The sequence below is a fragment of the Myotis myotis genome, unplaced genomic scaffold (assembly GCF_014108235.1).
Source record: "Myotis myotis isolate mMyoMyo1 unplaced genomic scaffold, mMyoMyo1.p scaffold_m19_p_24, whole genome shotgun sequence".
In the NCBI taxonomy this organism is placed as follows: Eukaryota; Metazoa; Chordata; class Mammalia; order Chiroptera; family Vespertilionidae; genus Myotis; species Myotis myotis.
In genome coordinates, this window is record NW_023416329.1 from 2536718 (window position 1) to 2556978 (window position 20261).

The 20261-nt window shown below is 43.7% G+C and overlaps 1 protein-coding gene across 4 annotated transcripts in view; it reads right to left on the reverse strand.

Annotated features, from left to right (window-relative positions):
* Positions 1-266: 266 nt before the first annotated feature.
* The window catches only part of GLUD1 (glutamate dehydrogenase 1), a 38483-nt gene continuing 18488 nt past the window's right edge, over positions 267-20261 (reverse strand). The window contains exons 5-13 of one of the 4 annotated variants that reach the window (XM_036356023.1): positions 18278-18372; positions 12097-12276; positions 11093-11230; positions 10754-10891; positions 10113-10193; positions 8891-9014; positions 8003-8094; positions 2263-2325; positions 267-1400 (exon numbers count right to left, since the gene is read on the reverse strand). In XM_036356023.1, coding sequence (XP_036211916.1) covers positions 1281-1400; positions 2263-2325; positions 8003-8094; positions 8891-9014; positions 10113-10193; positions 10754-10891; positions 11093-11230; positions 12097-12276; positions 18278-18372 — 1031 coding nt within the window. In that variant the 3' untranslated portion in view covers positions 267-1280. Of the gene's footprint in view, positions 1401-2262; positions 2326-5345; positions 5580-8002; positions 8095-8890; positions 9015-10112; positions 10194-10753; positions 10892-11092; positions 11231-12096; positions 12277-18277; positions 18373-20261 lie in introns of those variants that run through there. The other 3 variants (XM_036356025.1, XM_036356024.1, XM_036356026.1) reach the window with 3 other exon arrangements.

A 20261-nucleotide genomic window follows, 5' to 3' on the forward strand; every position in this document is an offset into this window, starting at 1 on the left:
TTATCTCCCGAGGGGTCCCAGACTGCGAGAGGGCACAGGCCGGGCTGAGGGACCACCGTCCCCCCCGAGGGCACAAATTTTTGTGCACTGGGCCTCTAGTTCAATATAATGAAACAAAAGAATTTAAGAATGAAATTTGGTCACTCACAACATAGCAATAGTAATGTTATTTAGGTGGTTGTTTCAAAAACTCCAGAAACCCAATTGTATTTTCATCACCTACTAAGAGACACTATTAAAATATAAAAACAGAAAAGAAACATAAGCTTTGGAAAAGGTAGACTTTTAATAACTGCTTTTATCACCAGGTTAAGTCATGCAGTTACAAAGTAGTTAGAAATTTCTGAAAGGATATTATTGTTAAAAAAAGAAAAAGCTCATTCTTACATAAATAATATCTAGCACTTCATTGGGACACTACTAGTCAAAAGGCCCTGGCAAAACACAACTGCCAACCCCAGGCTGTCTCCAGGCCACTGGTGAAGCTGTGCCGAGGGGGAGGCCCCTGGAAGGGGATACAAAGTCAGGGTGAGTTGGGCTATTATTGGCAATGCTCAGAGCTGCCAGCCAGACTCCAAAGAGGGAGCCCAAGTGGTTTTTTCTGGGACACTCTATTTGAATTATTGTTCAATCAGGCAACACAATAGACTTTGAAAAGTGAAGAACAATTAATTAACATGAGGAGGTTACTACATTCTTTGGACTATATGTCATCAATGTGGTTAATAAATTCTAACAGTCTCACACAACAGAAATAGGTGCCATCATTTGCTATGCAATGATAGGAAAGAAGATAACTAGCTCTCCATTGGGCTTTTTGTTTTGTTGGACAGCATACTATTGATAAGCTATAAATGATACTGTGTTATGTTATAAAAATACTAGCTTTTCATTCATTATGTTTATAGGCATTCACTGCTTAGTCAAGATTAGGCTTAGTAAGTGATTAAAGGCAATTTTATTACAGCAGCATGTACTTGTTTTATTCTAAAAGAATAAAATGCATAAAGAGAAACAGCATTTATTTCTGTTTGTAATCTATAGAATTGAGCTCTTTTGCTGATACACCCAAATGGCTCTCTGGCATCTACTTTTAGTTTTGCACACGATTCCCTAACCTTAATTTCTCTTTTCTTAAGGGTCTCATTTGAGTCAACCTATGAGAATGTTGTCCACTGTCTAATAAGCAATGAGAGAAAGATCTGTGGTTACATGTAAACTTGTGATAGGTCTACGATGAAGAGGTGAAGAGGGTAGTAAAGAAGTCAGCGGCAATCCATCTATGTGAAGGTCAAACCGGCTTCATTGTACACCTTGAAGACTTTCTCAATGGCATTGACGTAGGCAGCTGTTCTCAGGTCCAATCCCAGGTTATATTTCATGGCTGTGCGCATGATTTGCTGAAACAAAGTAGAAAAAATAGTGAAGACCACTCGACACAGCATCCAGGCCATGAACACACAGGCACATAAGGGCCTGGCACAAGTTGCCTGTCCCCATTTCAGTGTAGGACTTGGGCAGCAAGAAAAAAACTACTCAGACAGGAGAATAACCTCTAGTCAGGAAGGACTAATTCTCTGGAATTAAATAAAGCACTGACTAGGCAGCAGCAAGAAGTTGCTCTTCAGAATTTTAGGTGTGAGCTGTCTGTGTTCTTCAGACATCGTGTTATCAGGAATGAATTCATTTGACATACTCTGTGATAATATGCAAGAACTAAGAATGGGGTGAGGAAAGTGACCTGTAGTTAGTGGTGATGGCTATGTAGCTCTCTGAGTATATTTAAGGCTGCAAAATTATATACTTTAAAAGGATAAATTCACAGTATGTAATACCTGTTGTGCTATTCCAACTTAAATCCAAGCAGGTAGCATCTGCTCAAGAAATTAGGAAAACTGGACTTAAACTGTGTTTAAGATCTTGAAATAAGAATCAAGCGGTCAAAAACCTTTCATTTATATAACATTCTATAGTGAGGTCACTTGCTATAGGATAATGGAATGTGCACTGAGTTCCAATCCACTTTGGCTGACTACTTGATATTTAAGCAAACCTCACTTCGTCCTACTTGGCATTACTACTTATTTCCATAAGCCTGATAAACATATTCAAGACCCTGAAAACACTGGCTATCATTCAAGACCGAAAAAGCATGTGCTTTGCCACACACAAATGAAGATCACACGCTCACGCACAGTCTGGGGCTGAGACCACACTGGCTGCCCTTTGAGTCACCACAGAAACAGCAGCGTGTGCACGTACCCTGGCTGAGCGCTCCATGGTGTAGGCTAAGCCGGAGTGCACGATGTCTTTCTCAGATGCCCCCTGTCAGGAAAAAGAACATGAAGTGAATAAAACCATCCCAGCACACGCTTCACCTCCCTGAGCACGAAGGTTCTCAAGTCAATGCACAGCCAGCAGAATTAAAGATATACCTAATTTTTGTGTAATATCTTCATACCTAATTAGGTAGTTGCATTTTAACCATAAGTTACTTTTCACTGTATTTGACAGTAAACAAATACTCATGAAGTAAGGTCTTACACAGTAAAACAATGAACACAGAAAACAATGAACCAGGAAGGCAAGTGATGAGATCAGCACCGGCCCCTGAGATGCCACAGCACCCCGGGAGCAGGCTCCCCCGGCCACGTCCAGTGCATGAACGTTCAGTCCCCAGCCCACCAGGGACACACGGGGCACAGAAAGGCACCTGCACCTCCAGGAGCAGCTCGGGGTAGAGTCCTGAGCTCTACAGTTAGCAGTGTCACCACGTGTAAAGCTGGATGAGTGTTAGCAGCTCTAAGGAACCCCCCAATTCTACTGATGAGGAAGCTGTCAACCAGAGAAGTTGGCCAGGTTTGCCAGTAGCTAGTTTTAGAGCTGGGATATAACCCAGGATCTTTGACCACCAGGCCAGCTCATCTCTTTCCTATGCCAATTATCTCTTATCACTGATAGTCTATTTGTTTCAAGAGATTCCTCTATTTAATTTGTGTTCTGGAACACTTTCTAAAATGTTATGACAATTAACTCTCACCACTGTTCCTAAAATGATATATACAGCTATAAAAAACATCCTGAGAGCCAGATAAAAATGTATAAAGTGGGTCACCAATACAAGTTATCTATGCCAAACTTCACCCAATTAACACTATACAATTAAGAAGGTATATTTCTATAACATTTGTATCGACTAAGAATTAAGCTTTATTTATTTCTACCAAGGTAAGAAGATGATCTGCTCAACAGATGGAACACTGCAGTTTCTCTGACCCAATCACTCAACCGTCAAAACCTTTACTGAGTACCTACTGTGTGCCAGGCCCGCTTCTAGGCATTGTAGGTCACAGCAGAGCACACAATGATGACAATTCTCTCTTCTCATAGAGCTTACTAGTATATTCTGGTGGGAATAGATACTTGGACTTAAAACCCTGAGGCTGAGTGAGATCATCAAAACTGAATTCTGAAAGAGATCTGGTTCAGGGATCAAGCCCCTCCAACGTTAAGTGAGTGGAGAGCTGATAAGAATAAGCAAAAGGCAATGAGATGGAATGATAGTGAAGTAAGGAGAAAACCAAGTGACTGTGCTACCTGGAAGGTGAAAGAAAACATTTCAGGGGAAGAGAACACTGTGACAACAGCTGCAGGTAGGTGAAGGAAGACAAGGACTGAGAAGTGACACTGGATTTGGCAGTGCAGATGCCACTGGCTACCTTGACAAGACAGTTTTGGTGGAGTGACATAGGTTTGAGTATAGAAGAACTGGACACAGAGTATTTACAACTCTTAAGGAGGCTTGCCATAAGGGAAATAAAAATGGCAAGACCTGGAAGAATAAGTGGGATTAAGATTCACACACACACACACACACACACACACACACACACACACCTTCTATATATAAAACCCTAATATGCAAATAGACTGAACAACCGAACAACTGGTTGCTATGACGTGTGCTGACCACCAGGGGGCACGCGCAAAACATGGTGGATGTTGGGAGCAGGGGGCAGAGCGTGGAACATGGTGGGTGCTGGCTGAGGCAGGATGGTGGAGCAGGTGAGCAGGGGCACCTGACCAAGGTGGGGCACCAGTCAGACATCGGGGCAAACCTCTGGTGGTTATTGAAAATTCTTTGCCCCTGTGCACCGTAGTCCCACCTGGCGCTTGCAACTGCTGCTGGCCCTGATCATCCCTGAGGGCTTCTCCACCTCCCCCTGCTCCTGAGTGGCAATTGGGGCAGCAGCCGCCACTTGCACCTGCTGACAGCGCCGGCCCCGCTTGCACCTGCTGCTGGTGCGGCCCTAATCACTGCGCCGTCAGTGGATGCGAGTGGGCCAGCACCATCAGTGCATGGGAGCTGCAGCGGCAGGAGTGGGGCTGCCAGCAGACAGGACCAGGGGCCACGGTGGGAGGGGCTGGGTGAGGGCGCGGAGGATGGGCTGAGACCTGCCCCTGTGCCCACTGCAGCCTCACAGCCCACAGTTCCTTTCAAGGTGCATGAATTCATGCACTGGGCCCCTAGTATAAATATAATTTTTTAAAAAACTATACTTTGCCCTAGCTGGTTTGGCTCAGTGGATAGGGCGTCAGCCTGCTGACTGAAGGGTCCCAGGTTCGATTCTGATAAAGGGCACATGCCTAGGTTGCGGGCTTGATCCCCAGTAGGGGACGTGCAGGAGGCAGCCAATCAATGATTCTCTCTCATCATTGATGTTTCTATCTCTCTTTTCCTTCTCCCTTCTTCTCTGAAATCAATAAAGATATATTAAAAAAATTATACTTTTATTGATTTCAGAGAGGAAGGAAGAGGAAGAGAGAGATAGAAACATCAATGATGAAAGAGAGCCATTGATTGGCTGCCTCCTGCACGCCCTGCACTGAGGATTGAGCCCACAACCCGGGCATGTGCCCTGACCGGGAATTGAACCGCAACCTCCTAGTTCATAGATCGATGCTCAACCACTGAGCCACACTGGCACGGTAAGATTATATATATATATAATTTTTTTAAAATATATTTTTATTGATTTTTTACAGAGAGGAAGGGAGAGGGATAGAGAGTTAGAAACATTGATGAGAGAGAAACTTAGATCGGTGCCTCCTGCAAATCCCACACTGGGGATGTGCCCGCAACCAAGGTACATGCCCTTGACTGGAATCAAACCTGGGACCTTTCAGTCCGCAGGCCGACGCTCTATCCACTGAGCTAAACCAGTCAGGGCAGATTTATATATTTTTAGGACAGCATTTAGAACACCAATAGAAATGACTGCATAGAGGGAGGATTGGTGATGCAGAACAGAGGGAAGGATTTGCTTGAGTTACGCATTTGATAAGTTGAGGAAGGATTGGTGATGCAGAACAGAGGGAAGGATTTGCTTGAGTTACGCATTTGATAAGTTGAAAACGGGCCCCCAATGCCCATAGCAGGACTTGGGGTTAGATGGAAGTACAGGGTTGCTCTGTAACAAGAGAGCTGACACAAGGCAGGGTACAGATGCCAGGAGCTGGGTACATGGGGAAGTTCTGTCTGCTTCAATGTTCTCTGTGAGCATATATCAGGTCATGAGCTGGAGTGCAGGAGAGAGAGGGGAGAAAATATGATATTTAGGAGAATTAGAAAATAAATGGAATAGGGGTGGCTCTAAGAATCTATGATGCTAGTGGTTAGGATCTGAGCAGTCTGCAGGGCCTCCAGCCACAGGGGGCAAAGATCTGGATGTTATCAGAGCTCAGGTGTTAACAGGGGGATCAATGAAGCAAAACTAGACAGGAGTCACTGTGATGATGGAGCATGGAATTTAAGTTAGATACGGAGAATGCTGAGGACATTACGGGTGATGAGGGACAGTGAAAAGATGGTAGGTCTTGGAAGGCCCAGAACGTGGCTAGGGAAGGAGCTGGAAAAGAACTGGTTTTTCAACTGACACTTCTTTACAAGAGTAGAGGCCCGGTGCACGAATTTGTGCACTAGTGGCGTCCCTTGGCCTTGCCTATAGGATCGGGCTGAAACTGGCCTTCCAACATGCCCCAAGGGGTCCCGGATTGCAAGAGGGCACAGGCCAGGCTGAGGGACCGCACCGGTGCACGTCAGGGCCGGGGAGGGATGCGGGAGGTTGGCCAGCTGGGGAGGGACCACGGGAGGGCTCCAGGGTGTGTTAAGCCTGTCTTGCTCAGTCCTGATCGGCCAGACCCCAGCAGCAAGCTAACCTACAGGTCAGTGCGTCTGCCCCCTGGTGGTTAGTGCACATCATAGCGACTGGTTGACCAGTTGACTGTCTGCCCCCTGGTGGTCAGTGCACATCATAGCGAGTGGTTGAGCAGCCTTAGCATATCATTAGCATATTATGCTTGGATTGGTTAAACAGCCGACCAGTTGACGGGACACTTAGCATATTAGGCTTTTATTATATAGGATTCCTACAACAGGTAGGAGGTGAGACATAGCACTCAAGTCTAAAATTAGAAGAACTGCAAGCATTTGAAAATTGGGAGACCAATAGATTGGGCAACAATTATTTTAAAAGGATAAAAAGAAAGTCATCATAACTGTTGCCCTACTTATTGCCTAACTAGCTGGCTGTACTCTTTTTGTGCTCCCTCTGGAGGTTTCAATATGAGTGACTGATATGTGCCAGGCAGGTGCTAGGAGGAGCTTCTTGCTGAAGAGCAGGATGCCCACAGCTCTGGCACGCTGAGGGCACTTTCAGGAAAGGCTGCAGAGATGTGTTGATACCTAAGAAAGGAGAGTACAGCATTTCTGACAGAGGGACCAGAACTAACGGACATGCGTCTGGGAAAAGGGAAGGGGAAGATTCATTTAGGGGAACAGTTAGTACCCAGATTGGCAAAAGCATCTTTAAAACAAAACCCTTAACTTTTCCCCATGTTTCTATATAGTTCAGCGATCTTCACCCGATGTGCTGCAAGAATGTTTAAAACATGCAGTACCAGAGGGGCACCGACCTCTTTCCCCTTAGACTGTCAAATAAAAAAAATGACAACAGCCAACACAACAATAGCCATCCCATGTGAATTAATCAAAATTATACTTTTTTTTGGGGGGGGGGGTGGCTCATGGTGGGGGGGAGTTAAATCAGCAAAAAAATGTATTTTTTGGTGTGCCACAGAATTTTAGTAATTAGTTAATATGTGCCATGAGATGGAGAAGGTTGAAAATTGCTGATATTTCCATGACTGAATATTTCATTTCATAAGAAGATATAACTGAGCAATTTTCCTGCCATCTATATGCCGTTTAAATCAAAGAAACTTTAAAACTGACTGAGAACACAGTTCCGATGACATCCTCACGCATGGAGCCATGCCACTCCTCTGGAATGATTTTCTTAGGATAAGTCCCCAGAGCGGACATTATTATGACAAAGGACAGGAACACTAACAACTCAATTTTTCAAAGAGCTGCACCAATCTGCATTGCCATCAGAATAAAGGCACAACCGCTTCACCGCAGACATGGTGAGTAGAAGATCCATTGTCTATGCTCGCTTCATAGATTAGGGAGACCTGATTTTAATTTGTACTCCAACAGTGAGGCTGCACATTTTGTCTCGGTCTATTTCCTCTGACTTGCTTTCCATGCCTTCACACTTTCCTGGTGAGGAAGTTCTCTTTGTGATGTGTACGCACTACTAATATACCCTTGTCAATTGCTAATTACTGTAAAACACTCTTTCTAACCTGTTTTCACTCTTATTCGTACCCATATAGCAATTCTAATTTTTCATAGTTCTAATTTTTATTTTCGTTTCCATTTCTCTGAAGCTTAACCAAGTTAAATTCGCAGTAACGCTCTGCCATTATATTAGCATCACCGTGGAGCCGTCGGCATTGTCAAGGTGCCAAAAGCAGAAGAGCCACTAGTTACTTATTTTGAACTGGGGTTCTTCCAAGTCCTATGATGACTTTCATGTAGACACCTGACCCGAGTCTAGAGAGCATGCAGTGTGTGGAAAATGTTCCAAGCACTCACCGATATCCTGTCTTGGAACTCTGATGTGGGCACAACAGGAATAGTTCCACCATGCTTCCCAAATTTCCTTTCCAAACTCTCCTGAACCGACACTATGAAAAGCCAAGATAAGAGAAGACCATGCCATCAGAAAAAGTCAAGCAGTAGCAACAGTTGTCCCCAACTATATTCACAATCCCCAAACCAAGAGTTTTAGAAACCTTCAACATTAATGACATGAAAGGGTTAATCATTTAAAAGGATAAAGCGCTTGGCCAAATTCCTATGTAAAGTGAATTTAGGTCACTGCTCTGTTTCCATAACACCCATTACCAGGGTTTTTCCTTGGCTCTTTAAAAAAAGAAAATGCTGAGGGAAAGAAACGGAAAGAGATGGGTCACTTCACCCCGATTCTGAGCAGGTTGAGTAAAGGCACTCAGTTGGAGGTCTTGGTCTTATTTCAGCCTCATGAAAATCCTACTGTTAGCCTTGGAGCCTACTTTTGTCCAAGAAAAACAGTCTTCTCCATCAGAAGACTAAAACATTCTCACCACTACACAGGCCTTTACTCAGAGCAACCAGAGGCAGAAACGGGATGCACACCAACAGGAGCCCCCAGTTTAAACTGATGCTCTTTCTTCTTACTAACTTATAGATTATGTTCTTGGAATATTACATTATAAAACAAACATCTGAATATAAATATATTTAAGGAAGCTAATATATTGATAAAGAAATCGTATATTTTTGGTCTAAGACTCATAAGCAAAATAATATAGTTTTCTATACTGAAATTAATTTATGTTCTTTAGAATTATAAAAAGGAAACTGGTATTAAGTTTAAGCTTTGTCCAGCCTTCTAGCTGGCCCAAAAGATTATTTTTGGAGAACAAGATCATCAGAACTTACTGAGCAAGTGGTAGTTAGAATCCCTTTCATATTTGAAGGTCAAACGGCCATAGCTGACATGATTTAGGTTCTTCAGCCACTCAAAGTAAGATACTGTAACTCCCCCGGCATTCAGGTAGAGATCCTACATACAAAAATTCGTCAGGAAGATGCCAAAGATATAAGATGATAGTTTTAGATAAAAGCTTACAATAAAACTAAGAGCTCAATTTTAGTATCAAAGCAGATTAAGTGTCAACCTTTCCAAATACATCTTAGATATCTTAGAACTTCACACTTAAATTTAACAACCCCCCTTTCCAATCCATCTGAGTTGATTTTTTTATTTTACTAATCAAGCATTTAATCAGCTATGGTTAGAGCCTCTTCTCCACCGAAACAGTTTCCTGACAAAACTGCTGCCCACTCCCGTGGGCTGGACTGTCTGGGGAATCTTCCCAGAAGAGCAGCATTCCCTCTACCACCGAAGGCAGTCTAGTTCTGTTAAATTGAATTTTTAAGTGCTTTCAGCAAAGGGGTTCTTTAAAATGCTCCCTAAATCCACACTAACTTCCAATTGTCAATAACCTGTTGGTGTTGACCCCATGCTTATCCACTGAAAACATGTTCCTCACATTAGCTTTCTGAGCAAAGCTGCAGGGACATTTGAAATGCATATGGTAAGGGTGGTAAAAGCAATCTTTAATTTTAAGTTAGAATAGTATTTCTAGCACAATACACATTTATATAACTAGGTTCTAAAGAAGGCTAAATACATACTCAAGGAAGAACTTGAAGCTAGCCCTGACCGGTTTGGCTCTGTGGATAGAGCGTCAGCCTGCGGACTGAAGGGTCCCAGGTTCGATTCCGGTCAAAGGCATGTACCTTGGTTGTGGGCATGTCCCCAGTAGGGGGTGTGCAGGAGGCAGCTGATCGATGTTTCTCTCTCATCGATGTTTCTAACTCTCTATCCCTCTCCCTTCCTCTCTGTAAAAAATCAATAAAATATATTAAAAAAAAAAAAAAAAAAAAAAAAAAGAACTTGAAGCTAGAAGAAAATGCTCAGGCGAAAACTGACAGGCTTACTATACTAACAATCATGCTTCTATTTTATTTTCTTAAACACAAACTAAAGATGAATTCACTAACAGCTTGGGAAACTAATGATCCTCCCTCCCACAATTCCTTACAAAAACAATTACGATTCCAAGCATATCTAAAAACTGGCAAACAGATGACTTACTGGAATAACCATGATGTTCCGCTCCAGGAAAATCTTATCCGCTTCTGGAGTTGTTGGCCCATTGGCACCTTCAGCAATGATCTGTAAGTCAGGGACACATAGGAATGCCGCCGCCGCCACCACCAAATGCCCTCACTGAGCGCCAAGAGATGTGCACGTATGGGTAGGAGGTTGCAGGAACGAGTAATTCCAGTTTAATCAAATTAATAAAAGTCATCCTGGCCGGTGTGGCTGAGCTGATTGGAGCCGAACATCAAAAGGTTGTGGGTCCCCGGTTGGGGCGTGTGCAGGAGGCAAGTAATCAATGTTTTTCTCTCACGTTGATGTTTCTCTCCCTTCCTCTCTCTAAAATCAATAAAGTCACTTTGCTCTAAAGTATATAAAACTGTTTTTTCACCTTTTGATTTCCATAACTACTGTTTGGAAATTTGGTTTAAAAGGAAATCCACGGTGATGGCTGCACAACTCTGAATATACTAAAAGCCATTAAATTCTACACTTGGGTGAACTGTCTGGTATGTGTAGTATATATCCCAATAAAGCTGCAAACAAACAAAAAAGAGGATACCCAAGATACGCACTTCCTCGACCTTCAATAGCATCCCATTAGGAAGGTCGGATAGTCTCTATTCTGCTTTTACCTTGGCTTTGATTCTAGGTGCATTGGACTTGGTCAGCTGCTTCTCACTGGCAGCAGGGATCAATATGTCACAGTCGGCCTCTAAGATGCTCCCATCATAAACCTTTGCCTTGGGGAAACCCAGGATTGATCCATGTTGCTGTAATTGATTGAATATCAGAATTAATAGCTGCACCAGAGTTTAAATGCTTATATTTAGTGCCAAATTATATGAAGACAAAGTTATCTTTAAAGTTACATTTTACAAAAGCAAGCAATGGAAATAGATTAAAATAAAGCTATTGCAAAACTTGACAATATTCAGGATAGTTCAACTGCTCAGATATTAGCTTTAACATACCAATTTGAAGTCTTCCAGTTCCTTTGGGTCAATGCCATCTGGATTCCATATACTCCCATCAGATTCACCAACACCAACGCATTTAGCACCAAAGCGATGCAAATATCTCATAGAGTGCAGGCCCACATTACCAAATCCCTGTAAAGAACAATTACGTATGACACACAAAAAACAACTTCTTACTAAAGACAGACGGTAAGTCACACTCTGTCCAATGCAACTTGACATTCTGCTAAAAGAAATTCTCAAAATCCTTTTGCCAAAAGAAACAATGGACTAAATGGCTTCCCTTCAACAATAAATTTCTATGTTTAGCAATGAGGAACCCAACCCTTTGTTGTCTATGATAATGAGACCTGAAGGAGTTTAGTCAGTGCAGCCTTGGTGAGTTATAAAGAAATGATAGTGGTGCCAACCATACCACCCAGGTCCCTCATGACCAGATGTCCTTTGGTACTAAAAAGGTAAGTCACTAATTGGGAGGAATATGACTTCTATTTTAAAGTAACATTCAACTTAATTCCTTTAGTAAAATAATCAAATACCAAACAAATTCTTTCTGTGTACCCCTAATAGTTTAAGTGATTTCCCATTCTGAATACAGTTTCATTTTTTAAATACTGATCAAAAGAAGCTGGTGATGCCCCGCCGGTGTGGCTCAGTGGTTGAGTGTCAACTTATGAACCAGGAGGTCACAATTTGATTCCTGGTCAGGGCACAGGCCCGGATTTCAGGTGCGATCCCCAGTGTGGGGCATGCAGGAGGCAGCCAATCAATAAAAACATATTAAAAAACAAAATGAAGTTGGTGATAGCTTCATATGTATCCTAGAGATACTTAAATTGCTTCTAGTCCCATAATCATACCAAAGCTCACACAATAAAGGGTGTAATATTCTGAAAACAACCATTCTAAAACTTAAGAGATTAAAAATAATCAAATTTTAAAAACTGCAAATCTAAAAACAACTTATAAGTTATTCTTTAAGAAACAAAAACTTTTACCTGAACAACAAATGTTTTATCTCCAAACCCTGGTGTCATTCCTAAAATGCTCATGTAAGAGGCTTCATTGATGAAGTTTTCGATTCCATGGAAAACTCCTCGGCCAGTAGCAGAGATCCGTCCGTGGATCCCACCTTGACTGATGGGCTTGCCAGTGACACAGGCGTGGGCATTAATATCCTGCAAGAGAAAGCCAGCGCTTCAGAGATGAAACCTCAGGAGAATTTCCTACGATGAACCAATGGAGTCAAGGATAGAGCCAAACACATTCTCATGCAACTAAAATACGCTGTTAGGAGTGTCATCAAGAGGCACATGACTCACTCTTTCAGATTTCTGTTCTCAGACTAATATTTCCCAGGGGAGGAACAGGGCGTTAGGAATTTAACTTAACTAGAGTCCTAAAGCACAGATATAATGTCACAAAAATAGGTAGTATTTTCTTTAAAAAAAGATTTTTTATTGATTTTTTTGAGAGAGAGAGAGAGAGAAAGACAAATATCGATGCAAGAGTGAAACATTGATCAAAACTACAACCAAGCCATGTGCCCCGACTGGGAATCGAAATGGCCACCTTTTGGTGCATGGGATGACACCCAACCAAGCTACACTGGCCAGGGCCAGATAGTATTTTTAATAGCTTAAAAGTATGATTCCTGCCCTAGCCAGTTTGGCGCAGTGGATAGAGCGTCAGCCTGCAGACTGAAGGGTCCCAGGTTCGATTCCGGTCAGGGCATGTACCTAGGTTGCAGGCTCTATCCCTGGCCTGGTCAGGATGTGTGCAGGAGGCAACCAATCAATGTGTCTCACTCTTTGAAATCAACAACAACAAAAATTTTTTTTAAGTATTATTCCTGCCCGGCCAGGGCCAGCGTGGCTCAGGGGAGGTCACACTTCGATTCCTGGTCAGGGCACATGCTGGGGTTAGGGCTCAACCACCAATGGAGGCAGCAGGAGGCAGCCAATCAATGATTATCATAATTGATGTTTCTCTATCTTTCTCCCTTCCTCCCGGAAATTAATGAAAATATAACAAAGTATTATTCTTTCAATACTTATATCCTACTTAGGATATATTCAAGCCTTCTTAAAATCTACCATTAAAACTTGAGTACATCACCAAAACAGAGCTTCGAAGGAAGAGGCATTATGGTGCTCTTCAGTGGGAAGGCTCAATGTTGTAAAGATATTCTTCTGTCAAACTAATCTACAAATTCAATAAAATACTACTTTTAAAAAAGCACTTAAAAACAAATAAACTCAAGTTTGCCTAAAAAGAAGTGGACTCTAGCTGGTTTGGCTCAGTCAGGGGTCCTCAAACTACGGCCCCGCGGGCCACATGCAAATACAAATATTGTATTTGTTCCCGTTTTGTTTTTTTACTTCAAAATAAGATATGTGCAGTGTGCATAGGAAATTCTTCATAGTTTTTTTTAAACTATAGTCCGGCCCTCCAACGGTCTGAGGGACAGTGAACTGGCCCCTGTTTAAAAAGTTTGAGGACCCCTGGGCTCAGTGGATAGAGTGTTGGCCTGCAGACTGAAAGGTCCCGGGTTCGATTCTGGTCAAGGGCACATGCCTGGGTTGCAGCTTGATCCCCAGTAGGGGGTGTGGCGGAGGCAGCCGATGGATGATTTTTTCTCATCATTGATGTTTCCATCTTTCCCTCTCCCTTCCTCTCTGAAATTAATCAATCTATACTAATAAAAGGGCAATATGCTAATTAGACCAGACATCTGGATGTCCTTCCAGACAAAGCCACAGTGGCAGGGGCTGAGGGAGAGGCAGTTAGGGGCAATCAGGCTGGCAGGGGAGGGCAGTTAGGGGCGATCAGGCCAGCAGGAGAGTGGTTATGGGGCAATCAGGCCAGCAGGTAGAGGCAGTTAGGGGTGATCAGGCTGGCAGGCAGAGTTGGTTAGGGGCGAGCAGGCAGGCAGGCCAGCAGTTAGGAGCCAGTGGTCTCAGATTGCGAGAGTGATGTCCAACTGCCAGTTTAGGACCTATCCCACAAGGGTCGGGCCTAAACTGGCAGTTGGACATCCCCCAAGGGGTCCTGGATTGGAGAGGGTGCAGGCCAGGCTGAGGGCCCCCTCCCATTGTGCATGAATTCCATGCACTGGTCCTCTAGTCAATATATATATATAAAGAAGTGGGCCAGCAAAAGTACTCAAGGAAAAAAAATGGCATTTATACAAGTAATACAGTTCTCAGTTCTGTATTACTGAGAACAAAATAATTTGGGGCAACATGGAATAGTTACCAAAATAAGAAAACCTACTAACCTAGAAATTCTACTTCAAGGAAGAATAGACAAATTGGATTAGTGAGACAAGAAACTGGGCAGTCCAGTTATACAGAGGAAATCAATAAAAATGAAGAAAGCATTTTACATGATGGCTAAGGTACAAATTATTTAATAAGGCAATTTTCTACCCATGTGAAACAAGATAAAGTGCCTTACTTCACAACTTACCCCTACCGCCCAATAGATATCCTAGCTTGATGAGCTAAAAAGTGATTTGGTGTTTTTCTGTATTGTTTATTTTTACAGGGAGGACTGAGAACTGTATTACTCGTATAAATGCCAACAGAAAGAACAAAATTAATGAAGAAAAAACAGCAGTCTAGTAAAGTGATTTACAGAACTAGTTTTCCCACAGTCTCTCCCATGAATAATGAACACTTAGAACTGCAGAACTGCAAGCCTAGTGCCAAGTGCTTTAAACAGTGGAAATGCGAATGCCGGCACCGACAGGCATGGTGCCAGTCCTGGCCCCCAGCAAACCTAATTGCCCTGGAAGCCCAGGGAGAACACTGGCTCTTCCAGGTGGGGCTACACAACAGGAGCCGTGTGGTTCAGGTTCACGCCTGGAAATAACAAAACTATGCTTCCTTATTGTCCTGATTTTGAATTTCGGATCATTTTAAGGAAAAGTCTTTATTAGTACAGCCTCAGGTTTCAGCTGGCAATGCCTCACAAACATCCCTTTGCTGTCACCACGGAGAATGAGCTATGAATAACCAATATCCTTGTCCACTACTCTGCACTCTTCAATCTAGCGTCTTTTTTTTTTTTTTTTTTTAAATATATTTTATTGAGTTTTTACAGAGAGGAAAGGAGAGAGAGAGAGAGTTAGAAACATCGATGAGAGAGAAACATCGACCAGCTGCCTCCTGCACACTCCCCACTGGGGATGTGCCCGCAACCAAGGTACATGCCCTTGACCGGAATCGAACCTGGGACCTTTCAGTCCACAGGCCGACGCTCTATCCACTGAGCCAAACCGGTTTCGGCTCAATCTAGCGTCTTGCTTAAAAATAACAAGAGGCCTGGCTGAGCGTAGACCTATGAACGAGGTCACGGTTCGATTCCTGGTCAGGGTACATGCCTGGGTTGCGGGCTCGATCCCCAGTAGGGGGTGTGCAGGAGGCAGCCGATCGATGTTTCTCTCTCATCATTGATGTTTCTCTCTCTCTCCCTTCCTCTCTGAAATCAATTAAAAATATATATAAGAACAAGAGATCATACCCAGAGCTCACAGAACACAAAAGGTGATGTGTAAGACTGGCACTTCTAAAATTTCTTGGTTGAATTTGCCCGTAAAATCACCCATGCCTTGTGTTTTCCTTATGAAAAGACGTTATTTATGCTTTTTATAAATAATAAACTCTACTTTAAAAAATATTTTTATTGATTTCAGAAAGGGAGATGGAGAGAGAGATAGAAACATCAATAAGAGAGAATCATTGATGGGCTGCTTCCGGCATGCCGCCTACTGGGGATCGAGCCTGCAACCCGGGCATGTGCCCTTGACTGGAATCGAACCTGGGAACCTTCAGTCCTGAGCTGAACCAGGTAGGGCATAACCTCTTCTTTTTATTAGTTTTGTGGCTCTTCAAATTCTCTATTTCATCTTGTGTCACTTAAAAATTTTTTTTTTAGGAATTTATCCATTTCATTTATGTTGTAAATTTGTTATTGAATAAATTCACTTATAAAAAAAGATCCTATTTGGGAATGACAGTCAAACCAAATTCTTTGTCGTATAAATGTCTCATACTGCTGTTTTATTTCAGGGGATTTGTGTAACTGACCTGGTGCAGTATTTATAAATATAAATACTCCTTTGTGCTAAGGGCATTATATGATTATTCATTTAATTCTCATGACTGTCTCATGAAGGAAGTAGTATTATAATTGCCATTTGACAGAGGAGGAAGTGGAGGCACTGCCACAGGTCAGAGCTGGTGTGCGAAGGAGCCAATCTAGAATCCAGGCTGCATGCCCATGTCCCCCTACAGATTGCACCCAGGGATCCAGACTGATCTCTGCGAACAACAAACATCTTTCTCGTGGGACAACAGCCATCTTTCTAACTGTCTTCCGTTTTTCTTCAAGTGTGGAAATTACTCTTCACGCCCCACTCCCCTCTCCACTGCCCCTGCCCCACTCCCCCCCACTGCCCTTCTCCACTGCCCCTGCCCCACTCCCCCTCTCCACTGCCCCTGCCCCACTCCCCCTCTCCACTGCCCCTGCCCCACTGCCCCTGTCCCACTCCCCCCTCCACTGCCCCTGTCCCACTCCCCCTCTCCACTGCCCCTGCCCCACTGCCCCTGCTCCACTGCCCCTGCCCCTGCCCCACTCCCCTCTCCACTGCCCCTGTCCCACTCCCCCCTCCACTGCCCCTGTCCCATTCCCTCTCTCCACTGTCCCTGCCCCTGCACTGGCTCCAGGACAAGCCAGTTGCTGAACTGGTTTCTCTTCAGAAATCGCCCCTCCCCAATGCCCACAACTCATTCTTTATAACTGAGTGCTTTCTTCCCTTCAGTGACTCCAATGCTAGGACGGGCTAACATCACTGTCTTTCTGGGCTCCTTACAGGCTCCTGCCCCCCAACAATCCCATTCGCTACCACACACAGAGTGAAGCTTCAAAGGCACACTGAGCGGTGTCAGACACTCACTCTAATTAGTGCTGCATTAGTTCCCTCTGCATGCAGGACAGAGACCAGATAATCGGGTCTGACCCTGCTCTGGGGACCTCTCTCAGGCCCTACAATCTCGCTCTCTATTCTGGCCACCATGGTCTCCTCCAAGGCCACCTCCTGCACGTGAGAACTGTTACCCAGGCGCGTCCTTCCGCTTCTACCCTCGCCCTCCCTTACTTAGTTGACGCCTACTCATCCTTAAAGAAGGCTTCTCTAAGCTTATCTCCTAGACGTGGCCAGGCTCCCATTGTTCTTTCCATAGCATCGGAACTTGTAGCATTCACCACAATTGTACCAAACACCTTGTTACACGTAGCCCTGCAGGTAATCGGTGCTCCACATATTTTAAGTGAATGTCTTCTCCTTAAATATTTGTTTTTCAGGGCTTAATCCCTTTCAAGGACAGAAGGTTAGTTTTCTTCTCGGGTTCTGTATCAGTGGCATCACTTCTGCTCAAGTCCTTCTGGTTCTCTCTGACTCGACATGGTCTTTTTCCTTGACTCCACGCGTCCTATCCGGTCTTGCCAAACTGATGTCTGCCAGGTGCCAGTGCTGCCCCCAGCCCCTGTGCAGGAGGTTCTCCCTCTGCTGGTGCAGCCTGACACTGCCTGCAGCCCTCCCCCAGGGACAGTCAGCATCAAAGGCTCCATCTGACCAGCGGGGAGAACAAAACCCCAGGGTCTCATAGTTTTGTCCTAGTCCATGTACCTGTTCCCTCTCTCACAACCTTTCTAAATATGCCTTCTCCTCAGACCATCTGAGCTCTACTCCAACTCCCCAAATCTCCCGCTGTCCAAATTCCACCCATTTACAAGTTCTAACCCAAATACCATTCCCAGGAAGCCTTGTTTCAGAAACGACAGCTCTCTGTCCTTGCACCCACTATCTCCACACCTTATTTGCTTATGCCTCAATTTGCCTCAATAGGAAGGTGTGTCACCCAGTAGTTGATCCCTCTCTGAGGGCACCATCCCGGCATCCAGGATAGGGAGGCATATAAGGCAAAAAGCTCAATCCATGTTCCCTACATTTATGGTTTAAGACTAGAGACAGAAGTAAAATCACATGCAAATCAAGGTATGATTAAAGGGGAGGAGAAAAGCCCGGTGAATTCTCCGTTGTCACATATAACACAACTTGTTCTTTCTTGTAGACGGCAAATGAAGCCCCGGGGCCTCTGGGGGGGTACTCACATAGTGCCCGATGGTGCTAGCATAGGTGTCTGCAATCCAGGACATCTCTCGCTCGCCCGTGCTCATGTCTGGGGCAGGCACGTCAATGCCTGGACCTGGGGGCACAGGGAAAAGCATCGCACCAGTCTCGAAGATAAACTCATCTCAAACACAAAGGCCTTGTAATTCTCCAACAAAGCTACCGTGGCTAGGGAACTTCAGATTTCACTTAGGAAATGAAGTCATGGCGATATTTACTAAACGTTTCACTACCAAATTTATACACACACAATGTTACATAGAAATTCCTTCCGCTGGCATTTAGGTGCAGTATAAGCCACTCAATAGGCTTCTGTACGTGCCAGCATTGGCAAATCAGTCCGGTCTTGGGATCTCAGTTCCTTAAACTGTAGCCAGATAACAACGCCATCGGCTCTGATGAAGAGGGCTGTTGTGGGCAGAGAGTACTTGTGTGTGAGAGAGCACGGTACCATACCTTACTCAGGTGTAAGATCTCCTCCGCTAAAAGAAGGAGGAAAAAGGACATTGCTAAAGCAGTTATGTTAAGCCCACATTACTTTACACATGATGGAATGCTGCTCTGACCTATTCAAAGCTTACTCGGTGTACATAAAGTTTTAGGCCTTGGCTTTTAATTCCTCAGATCACAGTAAACAAAAATAAGTTAGCTCAACAGCAGCAATAGGTATCAATGACTATACACAGTGAAATTCAGATAAAAATGTGTTGCCCGGCTGGCATGGCTCAGTGGTTGAGCGTCGACCTATGAAGTAGGCGGTCATGGTTCAATTCCCAGTTAGGGCACATGCCTGGGTTTCGGGCTTGATCCCCAGTGGGGGATGTGCAGGAAGCAGCCAATCAATGATTATCTCTCATCATTGATGTTTCTCTCTCCCTCTCCCTTCCTCTCTGAAATCAAATAAAATACATTTAAAAAATGTGTTAAATGATGCTCACTCAAATATGTAAAGGCAGAAATATGTAGACATACTTCTACCAAAGAAAGTGAGAATAAAAGGATGATCTATGCCCATGTAAATGACTTAGCACCATCACCAAAACAGACATGAAGAAAAATGCAGGTTCCATACACCATGTATATGTTCCTATGTACATATATCTCTCTATGTCTCTATGTATAATATCTATGCACAAACTCATATGCATACATGTGTATAGAGTATGGAAACATATGCACAAACTTGCTCACTCTTTGGATTTCATCTTTTTTATAGCTTTCTATATTGTTTCAACTGAATAATAAAAACTCATTGTCCCCATGCCGAAACCGGTTTGGCTCAGTGGATAGAGCGTCGGCCTGCGGACTGGAGCGTCCCAGGTTCGATTCCGGTCAAGGGCATGTACCTGGTTGCAGGCACATCCTCGGTGGGGGATGTGCAGGAGGCGGCTGATCGATGTTTCTCTCTCATCGATGTTTCTGACTATCTCTCTGCCTTCCTCACTGTAAAAAATCAATAAAATATATTTAAAAAAACAAAAAAAACAAAAAAAAACAAAAAAAAACCCTCATTGTCCCCAAGAAACCAGAAACACCAATCAGAAAGGATATATGCACCCCTATGTTCATAGCAGCACAATTTACAATAGCTAAGATTTGGAAACAGCCTAAGTGCCCATCAGCAGATGAGTGGATTAAAAAACTGTAGTACATCTATCTACACAATGAAATACTATGCTGCTGTAAAAAAGAAGGAACTTTTACCATTTGCAACAGCATGGATGGAACTGGAGAGCATTATGCTAAGCGAAATAAGCCAGTCAGAGAAAGATAAATATCACAGGATCTCACTCATAATCTCACTCATATGTGAGATATAATGATCAACATAATTTGATGAACAAAAATAGATCCAGAGACAAATGGCAGGGGAGGTGGGGGGTTAGAAAGCAACCAAAGGACTTGTATGCATGCATATTAGCATAACCAATGGACATAGACACTGGGGCGGTGGGGGCTTGCCTG